Source organism: Pocillopora damicornis, chromosome 5 (genome assembly GCF_964200805.1).
Source record: "Pocillopora damicornis chromosome 5, jaPocDami1.2, whole genome shotgun sequence".
In the NCBI taxonomy this organism is placed as follows: domain Eukaryota; kingdom Metazoa; phylum Cnidaria; class Anthozoa; order Scleractinia; family Pocilloporidae; genus Pocillopora; species Pocillopora damicornis.
The window spans coordinates 1,920,837-1,941,022 of NC_142674.1; the positions used below are offsets into that span (position 1 = coordinate 1,920,837).

The 20,186-nt window shown below is 39.5% G+C and overlaps 1 protein-coding gene across 1 annotated transcript in view; it reads left to right on the top strand.

Moving 5' to 3' along the window:
* LOC113686524 (voltage-dependent L-type calcium channel subunit alpha-1D-like) overlaps positions 1-18,757 on the top strand; it is a 32,141-nt gene extending 13,384 nt beyond the window's left edge. The window contains exons 18-46 of the mRNA XM_089207233.1: positions 367-577; positions 784-850; positions 1,574-1,649; positions 2,008-2,104; positions 2,964-3,093; positions 3,550-3,609; positions 3,818-3,924; positions 4,296-4,383; positions 4,689-4,796; positions 5,098-5,150; positions 5,513-5,558; positions 6,686-6,786; positions 7,525-7,726; positions 8,490-8,648; positions 9,052-9,162; positions 9,778-9,861; positions 10,648-10,728; positions 11,875-11,994; positions 12,128-12,193; positions 12,618-12,709; positions 12,809-12,971; positions 13,377-13,601; positions 13,747-13,852; positions 14,206-14,316; positions 14,853-14,983; positions 15,146-15,262; positions 15,360-15,415; positions 15,804-15,912; positions 16,482-18,757. Of these exons, the coding sequence (XP_089063359.1) occupies positions 367-577; positions 784-850; positions 1,574-1,649; positions 2,008-2,104; positions 2,964-3,093; positions 3,550-3,609; positions 3,818-3,924; positions 4,296-4,383; positions 4,689-4,796; positions 5,098-5,150; positions 5,513-5,558; positions 6,686-6,786; positions 7,525-7,726; positions 8,490-8,648; positions 9,052-9,162; positions 9,778-9,861; positions 10,648-10,728; positions 11,875-11,994; positions 12,128-12,193; positions 12,618-12,709; positions 12,809-12,971; positions 13,377-13,601; positions 13,747-13,852; positions 14,206-14,316; positions 14,853-14,983; positions 15,146-15,262; positions 15,360-15,415; positions 15,804-15,912; positions 16,482-17,099 (3,695 nt within the window). The 3' untranslated portion in view covers positions 17,100-18,757. The remainder of the gene's footprint in view (positions 1-366; positions 578-783; positions 851-1,573; positions 1,650-2,007; positions 2,105-2,963; positions 3,094-3,549; positions 3,610-3,817; positions 3,925-4,295; positions 4,384-4,688; positions 4,797-5,097; positions 5,151-5,512; positions 5,559-6,685; positions 6,787-7,524; positions 7,727-8,489; positions 8,649-9,051; positions 9,163-9,777; positions 9,862-10,647; positions 10,729-11,874; positions 11,995-12,127; positions 12,194-12,617; positions 12,710-12,808; positions 12,972-13,376; positions 13,602-13,746; positions 13,853-14,205; positions 14,317-14,852; positions 14,984-15,145; positions 15,263-15,359; positions 15,416-15,803; positions 15,913-16,481) is intronic.
* Positions 18,758-20,186: the final 1,429 nt, after the last annotated feature.

Below are 20,186 nucleotides of genomic sequence, written 5' to 3' on the forward strand. Positions count from 1 at the left end.
CTAAGGTAGCACAAGGAATTTATGAGTTAACACGTGAAATGACTCGTGGAATTCCCTCAAGCATTCCATCATTCTTGGAAGATCTTTTTGTCCGTTTCCATTTGCCTTGATTTACCATTAGTCAAGCGCATATTTAGTAGCCTTTTTATCATGATATGTTTTTGTGTGAAGTCTTTGACTGTTAAGGTTCAAAATTGTTCTTCAATACTGTTGAGGCCATTTCTTAGACCTAACGCCTCCGCTCACCAGAAAATAATAACTTCATGAGCGGTTTCGCGCGAATATTTCTATAAATTTTACTTTGCTGAAATTGGAAACATCGTTTTTGTTTTGTTATGGCTTGCGAGATTCCTTGACATTTATTAGACATCCTTTTGAATGTCTTCTTGGCCATTGCCGTCGACAATCTTGCCGACGCTGAAAACTTGACAGAAATGGAAGAAGAGAAGAAAAAGAGGAAGGAGAAAGCCAGAGAAAAGGAAGCCTTAAAGATGAGGGGTTCCTTGGATTCACAAAGCAAGCTTGACGTGGATGGTGCTATCGTACCCAATCACAGTTCAGCGTCACGGTCAAATGTGTAAGAGCCAACTTCTTGTATGCGGGGACTGGGTAGAGAATCAACAGAGATCACAGTATCTGTCGAAAGTATTGCAAGGCGACATAACATGTGTTGTGACCTGATAAACATGTGACAACTGTTTGACACCCAAATAATTTTCTGCAGACGAGAAGTGTGCAACGTTTCACCATATCGAAATAAATCCTTTTCTTCTTCCTTCCTAGAACACTTGACAAGTCAACACAAGAACTACATTCCACGGGAACTCTTAATGGAAATGGTGTTGCAAGGGTAAGTTTAACTTTCGATGGAAAATTAATGGGTATTGTGGCTCACTTCTTTGACCTAAGATTGCATCGCGTGACTATACTCACGTGATATTGCGTGACCTTCTCTTTGAGTAAACTGTATTACTTAGTCATGGTCACGTAATCTTGCGTGTGACAGAATTTTCTCTTTTCCTCCTTAGTGATCGATAGAATCGGTCTACTAGTTGGTTAACGATAGTAAACTCGATCATTCCACGTATGGTTTGTAAAGAAAGGAACCATTAGCATTAAATTGGCTTCGTTAGATAGCGCCTACTTGTCGCATTTATGCACATCAATTAAACTCTGGAAATTTGTGTGAAAAATGAAAACTTTTGCAACTACTCTAAAGAGAAAACATTTTCAAAATGTTTTAATTCTAGTTTGGACAATTTTAACGAAGAGGTCTGATCATAACGGTAGCGCATTGAGTGTCACAGTCCAAATTAGAGTATTGTTCCACGATAAAAAGTGTGGGTTCGGGCTTTTTTTTTTGGTCAGTCATATGTACGAACACCACGTTTGCTTCTTTCGTCCATCTTTTGTTTTTCTTCGATCAGTCTTGTTGTTCAAAAGCTGACATAGATTTAATTGTTTTCTTTCATCATTGCTAAGAGTTTAAATGCAACATAGGGTAGTTTAACTGGGCCAAAGTTATAGTTGAGGGAGTCACATGAGAACCTCCCTTTTTAACTTCTCCTCACAGACAGCATCAAACGACGACGTCGAAGCCCAATCTACCGATATTTCCGTGATTGGAGGATCAAAATCTGCCGTCAATAGTAAGTCTTGCTTCTCTTATCGTTTTTGTTCACGTTTCTCTCGAGCGTCAGTTGTTATTTTAGAGCGCATTTCGTTCAAGTGTCGTAAGAGGAAAGAGCCAATCACAGCGAATGAAAATAACGCAGGGAACCAATAAGAACTCAAAGTTAAAACAAGTCAATTGTCTTGAACGCGGGAAAACGCGGATGACAAAGTTGCGAGTCGCATCTGATTGGATGAAAGAGAGGCGTAAATGTAATCGACCGATTACAAAGCGGATCAAAACAAAACCCACGGAATCTCAAATTGCTTTGGACTCTGCTTTGAAAATTGCTCTAAATGTCATTATTTTGTCTTTTTTTTTTCTTTTTGGTTTAGACAACAACGGGAGTGGTAGTGCTACTTCAAGTGAGGATATCGACAGGGCACCAATGCCCCCAGAGTCATCTTTGTTCGTTTTCTCCCCAACCAACATGTAAGTATCAACCCTTTGATTCCCAAAGAATGACCAGCATCTAATTTCTCCTTACAATATCACCCCTGAATCGAACATTAAGGTCACGAGAATAAAGGAAATGATCACCAACTGAAAAGGCTCTTGATTGTCAAACAAATTCTCCCTGTCAGCACCTCAAGAAATGTGTAGAGAATATTATGTAGAATATTCATACTTAACTTAGGGTGTAAAGGGTTAAATTAAGTAAAGTGTGAGTATTGTGCCTATTTGAAATGTAAATATACCTTTATCTGGCGCAAAGAACCTCATCATGACTCTAAGCAAAGCAAAATGCTTGTAGGGAGGGACGTAGGCTTGAAACGTTCCCTTGGTGCTGAGTCAAAATGCGGAGCGTGATGGTGCGACGCGTTTTCAACTTGATTGAAGGATATCAGTTCGAGCGTTAACACCGTAAATGGTTTGAACCCAGGAGTAATAGCCAATCGTGATCTCTGATCGTACGGACAAAAGCTTTCCTTCAAAGAACTGTTGTCAGTGGCAATGGCTGACGTTTCGATTTCCTGTGCGGAAGTCATCAGAGTCCAATAAGAAGTTGTGTCAGTCGAGTGTTTTGAACTATTTGCCAGTAAAACGCGATGATACTTTCAACTTCGACTTTTGACCATCCACCTTTGACTTTTCACTTCTGACCTTTGACTTACAACTTTTGACCTTTGACCTTGACTATTGACTCTCAACTTTGTCATTGACTTTGGGCTTGGGACCTTGACTTTCGACTTCTAACCCCGACTTTTGAATTAACATTCGACTCCGGTTACTTTCATTGTGACGATCATCACTAACTAACACGAGAATTATTCTTTCTTTTTCTTGTCAGATTCCGCGTCGTTTGCTACAAGATCGCCACCAACACATACTTTGTTAATTTTATTTTATGCCTCATTATTGTGAGCAGTATTCTGCTGGCGGCTGAGGATCCACTCAACGCTAGCGCAAAGAGAAATCAGGTACGGTGTCAGAAAAGCAGATGACTTAGGAGGATGTGATTAGAGCGGTGCACTTGCAACCCCAAGATCCTTGGTGTGAGTCTAAGATCGGACTCCCTCATTGCCGAGTTGTTTGCCTCTTACCAGCTGAGATTTTCAACCATTTCTTGCTTCATTTGAATGATTTGCCTGGCTTAGCCTCACTGGTATATGTTCTATAAACATTTCCTTGTGAAACCAAAATAATATATTTGATGAACAATGTCTCTAAAGACTCCTTTCAGGTGAACTTTGGGGAAGTGGATAAGCTTTTGTTACTCAGGGTTCTTTTCTTTAGGATGGGCTTCCGCTATAATATTATTTTTCTTTAATCTAATATTTATTTAACTGAAATCACCATAAAAGCTCGTCTAGTTATATGCAGCTTCATTCCTATTGACGCTTTTCAAATGTCCTTTTTTTTCCTTTTCCTTGTAGGTTCTCAACTATTTCGATTATTTCTTTACATCCGTGTTCACTTTGGAGATTCTTATCAAGGTAATCGTGAGACAATTTCATTGAGATCGCCAAAGGTCATTTGATACATTATCCGCGTTGTAAAGTCGCGTAGTTTTTGTTTGTCCTGAAATAGTGTGTAAGTCCAGATTATCAGAGTTTCTTTAAAATGGACCAAACGGGAGGAAATTTTCATGTCGAGAATAAAATTTTTAACCAAAGGTGGGGTTTCATTTTTTCCTTCTTTCAGTTTGTGTCCTATGGACTTATCCTTCACAAGGGATCTTTCTGCCGCAGTGCGTTCAATCTATTGGATTTACTAGTCGTATCTGTTTCTGTAATCTCAATAAGCCTTAAGTAAGTGTTGGTAAACATCTTATTTTGATTTAGCCCCGGTCATCAGCTTAAGATCATAATGTTGTGGGATCGCTTGAGTGCTGATTATCATTAATTGAAAGGTAGACTTTGGAGTATAGGTTTCGAGGGTAGAAATCACCCATGAGGTACTTAAGTATTAAGTATTAAATACGCTTACTCCGTGGGATTGCTTTTTTAAGCAGCGTTTTTCTAGAGATGTAGACAGTCATGATCTGTGAAATAGTCGTCGACGAGTTTGATTGAGCGGTTGGGTGAACCAAAGGAAACTTTTCATTGTTAACCCGCAAACAAGACGCCTATACAGTTAGTAAGATGGTATACTCACTTCTGTGTTCAATGATTTTCCTCAGGGATTCCCAGTTTTCTGTTGTCAGAATTCTCAGGGTTCTCCGAGTGTTAAGACCTTTGAGGGCGATTAACAGAGCAAAAGGACTCAAGGTACGCCTCCCGTTGACTGACTTCAACAAATACGATTGTGTACGTGACTGTCACCTTGCTGATTGAACCTGATTGGTTGAGGAAGTGGTGTGAGTTTTCTGGACCAATCGTCTAGCGTAGTAAAGCAAACTAAATCATCCAAGAATTATTAGCGACGCCCATTTGAAAATTACTCCATAAGAGCTAGTTATCTTAACCAATTCATATAGAAATATGTTGAAGCGAGACGGGAAAATTAAAAATCAGACCTCAGAAGTTGAAAAATGTTAAATTGTTTTGTGTTTTGTGTTTTTTGTTTCCTGCAGCACGTGGTACAGTGTGTCTTTGTAGCCGTGAAAACGATAGGAAACATCATGCTTGTTACCATGCTGTTCCAGTTTTTATTTGCTGTCATCGGTGTTCAGCTATTTAAGGTAAGATCTTAGGGTACTACCAAACTCTGCAAAACCGATATTTGAAGAGGAAGCTGTAAGGTGCGGGGGGGGGGAGTGGGCCAGTAAGTAATTTTAGTCGGGGTTGGTGATAAAAATGTAAAACAACTTCAGGCTGGGTGCTCCTCTACATATTTTAATTCCATGGGTGAGGGGAGGGGGGGGGGCAATGTTTAATCCGACGTTGGGGGGGGTGGGTTATGGGTATATCACGTATCTACTTATTCTGTTAGGTTTTGTTGTGACTATTAATAATTAATTATTGTTTCCATTCATTTGAAAGGGGACTTTCTTTTATTGCACTGATGAGAAGATGCTAACTGCAGAAGATTGCCAGTAAGTTCTCTGAAAATAGTTTTCAATTCTCTCTAGAGATGAGCACGAGGGACTCATTCTTGGGCGCGAACGATTTTTCATTTGCCGATCGATGTAATTATCTTGGCTTTAATTTTTTACGGGAAAATTTTAAGTTAATAGAGAAGCTTAAAGAATAACTATAGTTATCTAGGATATGATTCAGATTCACACGATGACTGCGTTAAGGATGTTTTATGTGAAGTAGTCAGCAGCTTGCGTTTTAAATCTGCGTTTTTCGATCTCCGTTAGAGAAATTCTCGAAAGCATTTCATCAAATTCTTTTTTGCATAGGGTTAGGGTTAGTTGATCGATACAAACTAATGTGATTTGATTTCTTTCAGGGGAACCTTTAATGATTTTAAAGGACCTGGATTGTCAAACCCAGAGGTGAGTTCCTATGTGTTGATAGATTTTTGTAAAAGATCCATGATTACCCAGTCGTGACCCGAATGGTAATCTCGTTATATACGAAATTTGCACAATGCCTAGCTAGTATTCTTCGTGCGTCTTTGCACACAGGGCCTCGGCCAGAGAACGCCGATTATCTTTTTCGGTTGCCAGTCTGTCAAGCTGTCCCCCATTTCCAGTCTTTTTCCCCTCAGTTTTCTTTCTTCAGTTGTCCTCCAGTGCACAATTCATACTGGAATTTATGTAAATTTTTGTCATGTTTAGCCACAGAGAGTTACTAACCCTTTTAAAATTCTTGACTTGTTTACTACTTGAATAACAAAATGGTAAGTTTTAAGCTCGGTAAAGATATAGAGGAAAATGTTGTTCCTCTTGTCACGAGCGTGGGACAAAGACAAATTCTGAGTCTTCATGAGGAATCGAACCTCAGACCTTCGGATTTCGCGCTCCGGTGCTCTCTGTGGCCCTACGGGCTCCTGCAGTTTTGATGTCTTTGAAAAATTCACACGTTCTAATTAACACCAAATTGCACTCGAAATCATTATTACCAAGACTATTTGCACTGATACTTTTTTTAAACACCACTAACACTATATATATTACGATACTGAGGCCACTTGCATTACAGCACTGGCGTCACTTTTAAAACTATCAGTTTCATGTAAAACGACATTGCTGGATAAACAGTAAGGGTAAATTTGTATTAAAAACTAATTAACTCTTGAACTCTTATTTTCATTACTGCCTAAGTAGTGCACATTACTGCGAGGATTGCTTTCATTCACGTCTTTATCCGCAGTTCAAATATATGACTCTCATATATTCTTAACCGTTTATTCATCACTTCACGGGTTTATTTAGAACCAACATCATGACCAGCTCCCAGTTGGCTTGTTAGCTCAGTTGGTAGAGCGCTGCACCGGTATCGCAGAGGTCATGGATTCAAATCCCGTACAGCCCCAAAAAATTTTTTTCAGGCCTTATTTTCACTACTGCCTAAGTAGTGCACATTACTGCGAGGATCACTTTCATTCACGTCTTTATCCGCAGTTCAAATATATGACTTTCATATATTCTTAACCGTTTAATCAACTCTTGCTCGACAGATGAAAAACAGAGAATGGAAGAAACACCACTTTAACTTTGACAATGTTGGTGAAGCCATGTTGACACTGTTCACTGTGATGACCTTCGAAGGATGGCCAGGGTTAGTGAGCATGCATAATGCGTTAAATCTTAGCGAATGATTCAAATTGACACATTCAAAGAGAAAATGGGACGACGATTGTTTAATGCGGGTTAAGGTCTTAGTCACGTATCATTTGCATCTCACCTGATTCTTGTCCAGTTCACAACCTTTAAATTCCTCCTCTCCTTCGCTAATGAGTGGAGTGGAACACTTTTCAACAAACTCTCGGTTCTAGTACAATAGGAATTGCATGAAGAACAGTATGGGAAATATGTATATTGATGTTAGGGTGTAAAGAGAACTTTTTTCATCGATATAAGACGATTGAACAGCGGTTCGGTTTTTCCATTTCGTTCGCTCTGACGAAGGGCTAACGCTCGAAACGTCAGCTTTGAAACTCGTTGATAGTACTAAATCACCCTGATTGAACATCGATGTTTTCTTAGAAAAGAAAAGCGTTTAACTAATAAGATTGAAGCAAAAAGGAGCAAGGATAGAAAAAGGTGGAAAAGGTGAACAAGGAATCGCTCACAAAGAACTTTTCAAAGTTGGGCTTAATAACTACAGAGCTCCTTTAAAATACCCGGGGGGGGGGGGGGGCGGTTACTCGCGCAAAACTTCATTTTTCTGTTCTTCAATCCGTCTATTTATGCCTTTAGATTAATTATGGATATAGTGGACTCAAAATCTGCAATCAATTTACTGCCTCAAATTTGCCTAAAGTTTCCTAAATTTTTCGTTTTCTCTTCTCGATAGGATTTTGGAGAATTCCATCGACTCCACAGAAGTCGACAAGGGTCCCAACCAGAACAACCGGCCGTGGGTAGCCATCTACTACATTATCTACATCATCATCATTGCCTTCTTTATGGTCAACATCTTCGTTGGTTTTGTGATCGTCACTTTTCAGAGCGAAGGAGAAGAGGAGTTTAAAGGTTGTGAACTGGACAAGAATCAGGTGAGATGCAAATAATACGCGACTAAGACCTTAAGCCGCAATGTATTTTGGTGTCACGGCGACTGCGCACCAAAACGAACCATTAGTAGCGAAATGCTGAATTACGTGAATCGCTACGAATAATCTTCGAACGTCGTGGTTTTACTAAGGGTAGCAGTATGGGAGTCGTAATGACGCGACTTTAAATCATTCGTAAAAAGCAGCTTTCAATTAAATGTCGAAAAACCCAAACCTAAGTTATCCCAGCCACCAATCATAATAAAGGTTTACATTATCATCAGCCGATAAGAAAGCAAACTGAAAACAAGCAAAACGCTCGAAGTGCGGGAAAACTCGATTGACCAATTCACGATTGTTTTCAGTTTTACATCTGATTGGCTCAGAGAGAGTGGTGCGAGTTTTCTGGACCAATCACAGAGCAAAGTAAAGCAAAACCAGCGTTAAAAATTGCTCTACGAGTAATAATTTTATCACAGACGTTTCCCCCTGTTATTGACCCTCTGATCGTAAGTTTCCTCGAATGATTATGTGTTGTAATCTCGACTAATCGAGTGGAATACGTTTGAAACCATAAGCGAATTTATCGAACGCGTTTTCCTGCGCCAAGAGCTGCATGAAAAAGAAAAACAAAAGCCTCTTCCCTAAAAATCAATGATGAAATCCGCTTCGAAACCCAACCACGCTATTTTGATCACCCAGATATTACGTTATGGCTTAATTCCTTCGATGTAACGAGCAATGTTGTTATTTTTTCTTTTCTCAGCGTCAGTGTATAGAATTTGCACTGAGAGCGAAACCGCTGAAACGTTACATTCCTGAGAATCGCCTTCAGTTCCATATATGGCGCGTGGTTACGTCACAAGCCTTTGAATACCTCATCTTCGCGTTCATTGTGTGCAACACAGTTGTTCTGATGATGCAGGTATGTCCAACTTTCATAGAATTGCGTTACTCCTTTGGGAAGTCTCGCACATCATCGCCTAAGCTGTCTGAAGAGAGAGATCCTACTTTGAAAATAGAGGCATTTTGTAATAAGGGGATTGTGGTGCGTAAGAAATCTCCGCCTGGCCTGTGATACGCTGTTATTATTAGTTTGGGCTTCAACCAAAAATATCCTTTTAACTGTGTCCCTCTTTCAGAATATCACAAGCTTTCGTTATTTTTTCTGCATCTTGTGTTGTTTTTTGCTTTTGCATGTTTTTTTTTTCATAGTCCAGAGTACTAAGTTTGCAGATTTTGACCCAAATTCCTACCCGCTCTTTGGACCGCAAAGAACATTCATATGTGTTACTAGAAGTTACTTCTTTTGTGTTTCCTTGTACTAGTATTATCAAGAACCTAAACTTTACACAAGAGTGTTGGACGGTTTCAACATTGGTTTTACAGCAGTTTTTCTCTTGGAGTGTATACTGAAGCTCATCGCGTTTAAACCAAAGGTTAGACAAACATATGTTGTCTGTAGTCCTCATAAGAACCCTCTTGCGAGCGTCATGCATTAATGATCGAGATTGTTTCGTTTGATACGTCTCGAAGAGTAGTACCCAATGTGAAGAAGCGGTTTTTTGATAGTTCGAAATCAATTGCTACGTAACGTTCTGTGTGGCGTAGGGAAGCGTTTCATGAGAGCTTTAAGTAACCCATCACGTAATGTTTTCCCCTCTGCTGAGTCGTAACACTTTGCAGTCTCTAACATAAGGGCAGGTCCTCATTACTACCGCTTTGGCACGCACGTTTCTTCGCTCGCGGGAAAGTATGTGGCCTTGAACCACGAGAATAGACGAGAGGTGTGCGAGGGGTCTGGCACTAAAAAACGATTTGATGAATCACTGTTAGTGCCAGACTCCCAGCAAAACTCCCCATCTGTTCTGCCGCCAAACAGTTGTTGCGGATAGTGAGTCTGTTGAAAATTGCATCAATAGTATCAGTCGTGGCTAGGATTGAGTTCCATTGATCAAACGAAGGAAAAGGTCTCAACCCTCGAGGCAGAAGTTTTAATCTGAACTTTTATTCCTCAGTCCAAATGTTTTACACTGACTCTTGTTTTCATCCAGAATTATTTCATGGACAGATGGAATCTTTTTGACTTTATCATTGTGGTTGGCAGTATTATTGATATCACAATGAATGAGGTGTCGGTAAGTACATTCACCTAGAAATCCGCTGGCTAGTCTTATGAGTTAAATAAATGAAGTAACTTGCCTACGAGGCACACGCATGACAGCAAGAGGGAACCTTTCACGCGCGCGTTTCTGCCCTATCACGCGCGCGTTTCTGCCCTCTCACGCGCGCGTTTCCGCCCTCTCACGCGCGCGTTTCTGCCCTCTCACGCGCGCGTTTCTGCCCTCTCCCGCGCATGGTACTCGCACTTCAAGTTAGCAACCGCTTGTTAGGCATTTAGATGGTTTTCTAGATCGACCCCTCTAAATATGAGGTAACATGACTGACACTATCAATATTCAAATTAAAATTAAAGCTGCTACTAGTTTTTACATCCAAGACGATTCGGTAAATTATAGATTGCAAAATACCAAGTCTCCCCAGTCTCACTCAATTCGTTTTACCTCTCGCACAGTCCCTTCATGCAAAACAAGAGCTCCTACGTATTACCTGCGCAAAAATACTGACTATTCCGTAGTTTAATGATACATGTTCAATAGTTTCACCATTAATTTTTAGTTGTTACTTAAAAGAAGCATTGCTTGGAGGTTTGTTCTCCTCCCCTTCAATAAAACATGATCAAACCAGTGCCTATAATACGACATATTTTTAACAGTTCTTTATAAATCCGTAAAAGGTTTACTTTATTAGCTAGTGAATCGGTTTATACTTTCACTTTTTCCTTAAGCTCGTGATAAATGCCCACACTAGATATCCTAACAACTAAATCATTTAAAAGCATAAAGACACTTTACTTCCTCTAGGATGTTTTCAGAAGACATCGAGGTATTTCGGAGCTGGAGTTAGCAATGGATAGTGGCTCCGACGGGCGTATTCAGAGAATTGTAAGACGATAAACAAACCTAACTTAACATTTAAAACTCGTAGGGCCCATTTATATGGTCTGAAGTACCCGAGACAACCATCTCTAAGAGTTACCGTGACTGAACTTTTATGAAAAATTTAACAAACTGTTACCATGAAAATTGCGAACTGTTCAGGGGGAGAGTTGTCTCGCCTCCACAGTTAGGGTTGCCCTATCAGGCGGGACAACTATTTTTTCATAAAAACATTTCGGCTTGCCCGCCAGAGATGAAACGGCTTAAATTTTGACGAACATGTAGCCTTTCTTGCCGTCACGAGAGAGACTGGTGATCAAGGGGAAAGCTGTTGCAACTCACAACTCCATGAAAGCGCTCCGCAAAGTTGTCTCGAGGGAGGGAGAGGTTTCTCGGATACCCGTGACAATGTAAATAGCGCCTCAGTTTCAAGACCAAAACGCTGGCGGCAACTGATTGCGAGTTAGCTAACCATTACTTTAAATAAAATATCGATAATTTTTTAAGCGCTGATGATAAACCTATGTACCATATAAAGAATGAAGAATGAAATACAGTCTTAAGATTCTGAAACAGATTTGTCAATAAAGTGTAAAATTGTAGAGCGCTTAAAATCGTACAGGAAGAAACATTCGTTAATGTGTATCTGTCAAACGGATTAAAAAGAAACTGAAGGATGCATAATGGGCGGTTAACCGCACGCAAAGTGTTCTAAATTCTTTTTTTCTGACGTTCTAATGGGTAACCATTTCTGCGTATAAGAAGGCTGAAGCGTGTTAAAGCGCGTAACCTGTATCTACAGATGATTTTAAGTCGTTGAATGGTTGCGCAAAACATTCAACAGAAGCTGTGAAAGGGTTGTGACTAAGCTTCACAGTTAAACTACTTCCATTATCATCTTGTTTTAAGTAAACTTCAAGCAATGAATATTGTGTACTCACGGATTAAAAACTTTCACTTGAAGGATCAAGCTTAAAATTGATAAGTGCTCATCAAAAAATCAACGTAATACATATTCGTAAAATGATCCGCGCCAGGGAGAATTGTTTTTTGATGAAGCATGTGGCTCGTCTATTTTTTTATTATTATTATTATTATTATTATTATTATTATTATTATTATTATTATTATTATTATTTTCTTCTTCTTCAGAGTGAGCAAATGTTTGCTTTTGGTTTCTTCCGTTTGTTTCGAGCCCTGCGTCTCGTCAAGCTGCTCAACCAAGGATCTGGGATCAAGACTCTCCTCTGGACCTTTATCAAGTCATTTCAGGTGAGCTCTTCCGATAATGTCCCTTCTGTGGAAGTCGTTGTCAGCTTCCCCCCCTCCCCCTTCCCGTTTCCTTCTTAATTCCTTCCAGTTACCCATTATAAATTAATTCTTATTTTCTGTTGTTTTTTTCTAGGCTCTTCCTTATGTGGCTCTTCTCATTGTCATGATGTTCTTCATCTATGCTGTGATTGGGATGCAGGTATGATGGCAGTTTTCAAAGAGAGTGACTTGTGATTGAGTGTTGATATATTAAAGCTTCATTAAACTTTTCTTCGCTCCATTGCCGAGATTTTTCTCCCAGTCCCTCGCGTACAATGCCCAAATTGCAGCCACGACCGTCTAACCTAATAATGCAACAAGTGTACCTCCAAAGGAGAGCAAACCTCTTTTCATGTGATTGAGTGTTGATATATTAAAGCTTCATTAAACTTTTCTTTGCTCCATTGCCGAGATTTTTCTCCCTGTCCCTCTCGTACAATGCCCAAAATGCAGCCACGACCGTCTAACCTAATAATGCAACAAGTGTACCTCCAAAGGAGAGCAAACCTCTTTTCACGAAGTGCAATTAAGTAAATTTTTAAAAAATGACGATAGCTGCTTTATTTCCTTTTATTCTGTTTCAGATGTTTGGTCGTATTGCTATCGACTCCGACACGGCGATCAACAGAAACAACAACTTCCAGACATTCCCACAGTCTCTTATGGTACTCTTCAGGTAAAGGGAACGCTCACTGTCTCTCTTTTGTGATTTGTGCACCGCTACAAAGCTATCACAGGGTTCAGTGCTCACTCTACTTTACATTTTTATCCGTAGGTCCGCAACGGGTGAAAATTGGCAACAGATAATGTTGGCGTGTACGCATCGAGATGACGTTAAGTGTGACGCGAAGGCCGACCCGCAGGACCCGTCGGGATTATGTGGCTCAGACTTTGCCTATTTCTACTTTGTTTCTTTTTATTCCATCTGTTCGTTCTTGGTAAGAATGGCTGAAATTTTGGGATAAATGGAAAAAAGTGCCTGGTTTGTGAATAATGATTTCTGTGGGTCTATCCAAATTAAAGGGGTTCTAGCCTATTTTCTCCCGGTCCTTTGTACTTACAAAGCAAAGATTGCTTTAAAGTGGGAGAAGCGTGACGTGTATAATGTCCGCCATTTCCAGTAGTCATTTCTCTCGACACTTTCTGTTTTAGTCAGCTGTGTGTAGCATATGAGGTAAAAATATGGAAGGGTCGTATTCATGATATGTGCTTCTTTGTGGACTGTTCTCAGCCGGTCTTTCATTTCTACGAAAAAGCACCTGTATGGATATCGGGATTATTAAAGGTTATGACCCATTCGTGTGCAGCCCCACCACATTTTCATCCATTTCACTCCGTTGTAGATAATCAACTTGTTCGTTGCCGTCATCATGGACAACTTTGACTACTTAACTCGTGATTGGTCAATTCTTGGTCCCCACCATTTGGACGAGTATGTGAGGGTCTGGTCCGAGTATGACCCAGATGCGCATGGTTGTGTAAAGCACGTGGATATAGTAACTGTTCTAAAGCGAATCGCCCCTCCTCTGGGATTTGGAAAGTTTTGTCCTCACAGAGAGGCTTGCAAGGTAGATACTACTCCAAATAGTGAATCCAGCGTTTTTCTATTAATTGTTGTGAATCCAAAACCCGAAGTAAATCACAGTGGTTTAAAAGTTAAAACACCATTTTGACACCAAGTCATGAGAACATTTGTTCATTTTTTTGGTACAGCGCCTGGTAACTATGAACATGCCGCTGACCAAAGACGGAATGGTAGACTTCAATGCGACACTGTTTGGACTTATCCGATCATCCTTAAACATAAAAAGACCTGAAGGTACGACATCGAACAGTACAATATATTTTTTCACGTTTCTCAGTCGGTGCTCTTGTTAAGAAGAATCGCAAATAAGGACAGGGAAAGGGAGCGCGTTTACTAAGGTTACCCACCCCTCCCCTGACCCAACAGCAGTCAACTGTCAACAAGTTTGGGTTACCTATGGTTAGGGGAGGGGAGGGGGTGGGGTAGTTGCGCAGTTGCTTAGCTACTGACTTTGATCCACATCTATGTTTTTCGCTAATTACTTTGGAAAATGAGTTTCCTTCTATTGCATGTAACAAGAAGTAGTCGTATCGCATGAGGGGCTGCGTTTTGTCGCTTCAACCATTTTTCTTGCTTATGTTCTGTAGGGAAAGGATCAATAGACAAGGCCAATGAAGAAGTCCGTAATATAATTCTTCGGATCTGGCCTAAAACGTCCATGGAACTTTTAGATAAAGTAGTGCAGCCTCCCGGAGTGCGTGAGTAGCAACTTTGTTTACATCTTTAATTGTTAGCTCACAGTCTGATGATCGAAGATGTGGTCGCTTATCTTTTCAGCATAAACATTTTCAATGCATGAATAGCCAATTAGAAATATCTTCTGTGGCATGTGATGGTGTGAGAAGTTTTCGTTAAACTGCAATGTACTCCGAACAAGCAAGCCTTCTAAAGCAGGCTGAGTTACTAGAAACATTTCGAATGCTTCAGAGAGCTACACGATGGTTTGCTTAATTTTTGAAGAAAAATTACGGTCATCTGCAATCCGTACATATATTAATCTTTTCCATCCTTCACCTCCATTCCGCATTTCTGGCTCATTTTTATCATTGCATAATTTGTTTACAGTGGCACGCTATTTTCAGGTAAAGGAAAGTTTTATACTCCGTTGTCACGAATCGCATATTATGATCCTTAACGTTATCTTTACCCCCACATAGATAAGAGGCTCAGTCTTTAACCAATGAGAAGAGTCATTTACTACAAATTCTTTACTCTGGTTGTCTGTTGTTTGCAGGTGATGACGTCACAGTGGGTAAATTTTATGCCACATACTTGATTCAAGAGTACTTCCGTCGGTTCAAAGCGAGGCAGAAGGCACAGAATCAAGCCAACGAACCTCATGGAAATAGTACAATGGCTCTACAGGTACGAATTTGTTGTTATGATTATTTGTGGTTCTGGGACGAACCAAGTGCTTTGTATCATTTTTTACCTCATGGTGTGACGTAATCTTGTAATGAGGTTTAGGTAATGACCTAAAATTTACTCACCCACCCCACCCACTCCATTGTGACTTACACTTTCCAGGCGGGACTACGAACGCTTCACGGCCTCGGACCACAGTTGCGTCGAGCTATTTCCGGTCCGCTTGGAAGTGACGACGATGAGTTGTTCTTAAAGGAAGACGATTCCCAAAAGGCGCAGGTAATAAAACGACAATTAATAATTTCGTTTTTCAACTGTAATGAAATCAGTTGTTCTTGTTTCCGTCAGTGACACTTTCTTTTGATTGATTTTTTAGCATAAGGGGTTCTGGGAGAGTCTGAAAAATGCAGTTTCAGTGTCGCCGCGTCACAGGTAACATAAACATACCAGTTATATTAAATGAAAACTCACGCAATAAAATTGCTTAACGATTTACAGCTGTAGCAGTCTTGCCGCTTCTCATGTAGCGTAAGTAGGAGAATTTGTCCTTGTTACGTTTTGAAAACCATTTGTTAGACAATCGCGCAATTCTGTCGTCTGAAGATCTCTTTGTCACTTCATATAGCTAAGGCTATTTTGTATAATAAACTACCGTTATTTAGATTTAATCCCTTTATAAATGACCAGGAGACGGACAGTTCTAACCAATGGTATAAGCACCTGCAATATCATTAGAATATGTCGTAGCGCAAAAAAGACAGCACTTTTGCAGTGTCAGCAATAGTGTGTTTTACCTCTGAATTTGAATTTTTTCTTCCAGTTTTCGTCGTCCCGCATCTTTTCGCTTGTCAGCTTTTCTGGGCAAAAATGGAAGTGGATTAGAGACAAAGAAAAAGAGTTCATCTATGTCTAACTTGAGTGAAAAAATGGTATGTCAAGTGATCTAAGAAATAATTGTGGTACCACGTGCGGTTCGATTCGTTAAAAAGTGGTATTCAATAGCGATAATTTTGTATAAAACAAGTCACAAAAAGGCGTTCAATATTTCTTTTTGCCTTTGTTGTTCATTTGGCTTTATCTTGTGTTTGTTTGTCTGATCGATTAGTTGAACAATTGATTCATATTGAGTTATTGATTAGTTTGTTTGATTGATTGATTAATTAATTGATTGATGGGTCGATAGAGTGATTGATTGGTTACCAAGCCTATCGGCTCACTGACTGGCGGAAATGTTGTACGAACGTATGGACGGACCGACTGAATAGAATCCTAATCTCTTTGATGAAGGGCTCACGCTTGAAACGTCAGTTTTAGAGAGACTTTGCGGTGGCCAATTTACATCGTCAACTCAGACGATAAAACTTAAGTATCTTGAAATACCCCCACCGACGCAGCAACACAGTTTCCTTAGAAACCTGCCCCTTAAAAGCTTTCAGACTGACGAACTTAGTCACGGATGGAAAGCTTATTTCTTAGATGTCTCATTATTTTGTCATAGGCTACGACTATGTTCAGTGATCAAAAATACCTCATGCCGACTGCTGGCACATCGGCGGATGATAACGCAAACGAAAAAGAGGCTGACCAACCTCGCTTTGAACTTCCTTTACGAGACCCGGATGATACGGGCTCTTTCACTGCCATAAAAGGCCACTCAGGTTTGAAGGCAGCATCAAGCCTGCCATTAAGTCAGGTAGATGATGAGTCACGTGACCGAATTCCTTATGTAAGACAGCGGAGTAAGAGTGAGGTCATACCACCGTGGCTAGCTACGGGAGAAGTTGCCTACCTGGGAAGTGACCTTCGGCGAAACAGGTCGGCAAGCATCAAAGACCTTTTAGAGAGTGCGTTTGTCGACGAAGGTGTCTCTATTACTCTGGACGATCCACTTCTTCGAGTCGCCGAACAGGAAATTGCTGAAGCTTTCGACGTGTCCGAAGATGACCTGAACCAAGCCGCAGAGCGGATGCTTGCGCAGAGTAGCGATCATGAGTCCCATACGGAAGATGAAGAAATTAGCGAGGAGAAAATTATGGACACTATTAGGAAATCTCCTCGCGTCTCGCATCGTTGGTCGAGCGAGCCAGACGTTCCCATAATTATTACCGATCTTTGACGCGCCGCGGAAGCCGGCAAGTTTTCAAAAACGTGAAATTTCATTCGTTGCCAAGAGATGCTACAACAGCACGTGCTCTCTTTGCTGTCGTGCTAATGGCTGGAAATGTTACAAATATGCCAGTACTATCGAGAGGGCTTCTAGGCAAAAGATTTTATCTGGAAACACCTTCTGAATTGTCCGCCATTTGGACTAAGTATGGTTACGATGACATTTTAAAGGATCGACATCGGCAAAGTGTAAAATAATCTTAGATACAATTGACACAGGTAATGGCTCTGTTTTTGATATGTTGAAAATAGCGCTTGGCTATCTTTTTTTAATTTCACTGTCCCTTTCATCTGTGGTAATGGAAGGACAAAGATTGCCGAGTCAGTGTTAGAGAGAAGAAACAAAATAGAATTAGTTACTTGAAAGCATGAGGCAGGATCCTTGTAGAATTAATATGAATATATTTATTGTAATATTTCGCTGTATTGGATATGATAATTGTTTTTGTGCGCAGCTTTTAACTCGCTATTTGGAATCGAATGCTGAAGAATGTTTAAAATTTCTTTGTAGAATAGAGAAATTTCTTTCTGCAAATGTGCCAAGGATTGAAAATGATGTAGAGCTCAATTTTCCTTTTACGCCCGAGGGGGCAATTTTCAAAATATGATTATAGAAGTTTATATGTATACGCAATGCATCGATAGTTATCCTTCGATTTTTTTATCACAAAATTGTGTATCATTTTAAATTATCTTGAACATTTTTGTCCACTTTTGTTAAGTTCTGATCATTCAAAGAAATTTAGTTGAAACGATTTTTGAGGAATAGAGACATTTCGTAGTGAATACAAATTTTGAAATTAGTTGTACTAGTAGAAGTCAAGACCACCACTTACAAGAAAGAGCTTTCAAATTATTTTTTATAAACGTTTGCGTCATGAAGAACACATACCTTGGTTTTCTTTCAATGCTCTTTTTGTTTTTTTTATTTATTCGTTTGTTTGTGATAGAATTTTTAAGCTCTTATGTTTGAAGTTCTATCTTGTGTTTCCCGACAGAAGATTTCCCGTAGAGATAATAGGATGCAAAAATTGAAGCTCGGTTGACAGTTTTTTTTGTCAGTATCCTCCATAATTTGCTTCTAAATTCTCCTAACTGATATTGAAGACTTAATTGAAAGTCCATTACCGGGGAGAATTTCAATTTTGCACTGAAATTATACATTTTTGTGGTTTGTTTCGGATTCTTCTAAAATATCAATTTCCAAACGAATGATGGGAAATATTTTCTAAAGAACCGAAAGTTTGGCTATGTAACCCCAAGGCTGTGCAAAGTTTGAAACTAGCGAGACGAGGAAAGCTCTTATGTCTTCCAGTCTTTTTCTTTTAAAAACCCGATGTTTACATTTCTGATAAAAAGTGTAACACTTTGTGGGAAGATATTTTTGTAGCACTGTATTTAAAACCAAGGCGAATCAACGGAAAATATAGGATAGTTGTTAGCTTAATTTTTTTTTTTATTGTACTGTATTGTAGAAAGATTTGTACTTGGTTGTAAATAAAATTTTAATTTTATAAAGAATGGTTCACGCGCCTGTAAGGCTATATATGAAAAGGCGGAAAAAAATATGAGAAGTAATCTGCAAATAAAGAATATTTTGTACGCAAATGCTGTATCCCTTTTTGTAATGGTCTGTACGCTATCGTACTAGGCCAATTGGCCTCCTTTTCAAAACGAGGCTTGGTGCTCAGCCATCCGTATGAAAATGAATTAATTTGCATATGATTGAAAACTTACAATCCTATGAAAGGATGCGCATCAGGACTCGCCTTGAAAACGAGGCCAAAGGTAGTTCGGAAATGGTCTATGTAGTATATACCAAAACAGTGAATGGCATTAAAGGCGCACTCTGATTGGCTGCCTTGACTCTGGATGTTCTTTACTACTGACCTCTCAATAACTCGCGCGGGATTTGCGCCCGAAAATAATAATCGCTGCAGGAATAAATGAATTAAAGCATCTTATCAAGCTTTATCATCTCACTGTTTTAGTATTAACTAAAACAGCTATTTACCTCAGTGTCGATGGATCAATATCCACCAATGGCTACCACCACTTCGATGAAGAGTTATTAATTAGTTACAGGAATCATCCATAATTTTAAAATTCTTGAAAAGGATGGAGCTGCCACCCAATTTGCAAACCTGTAAAAGTATGAGAAATTAGTTGGAAGTCTTAAAAAATTTGTAAAAAGGGAATTTTTTTTTCAAGGTTAAACCACGAGATCATAATCTAAAGAAAAAAAACATACCTCATACTAACCGAGTGAAAAATCCATACTGTAAGTTACAGAACGAGCAGAGAAAACGAGGTTCTGTAACTTACATCACAGACCGAGAAAACGAGTTTGGTAATAGATGTATTATATATTTCTGGATTTAAAACAAGGGGGAAGATTTCAACTCAAAAAAACTTTTGAATTCAGCGGGCATTCCACGCTTGGTCTAAAATTGGACACTATTGTCTCAAATTAGACACTAGTGTCCAAAATCGGACACTGGTATCTAAAAATGGACACTGATGTCTAAGATTGGAAAATTGTCCAAATTATACACTTGTGTCCAAAATCGGACAATACTATCTAAAATTCGGCACCAGTGTCTAAAATCGGACACGAGAGTCTAAAATAGGACACTAATGCTTTAAATTGGTGCCTAGTGCCTAATCGGACTGTAGTGTTAAAAATCGGGCACCAGTGTCTGGATCAGAAGCAAGTGTCTAAAATTGATCAATAATGTCTAAAATTGGACACTGGTGCCTAAGGTTGGACACTAATGACTTAAATCGGTGTTAAAAATTTGTTATTAGTGTCTAAAATAAGATCCCAGCGTCTCTAATCTGTAACTTGTGTCTTAAGTCGGAAAACAATGACTAAAATTGGGCACCAGTGTCTAAAAGTTCTAAAGTCGGACATTCATGTCAATAATCGGACACCAGAATCGGACTTAAGTGTCTAAATACGGACATTATTGTCCGAAATCGGACACTTGTGACAAAAACTGGGCACGAGTGACTGAAATTGGACACTGGTGTCCAA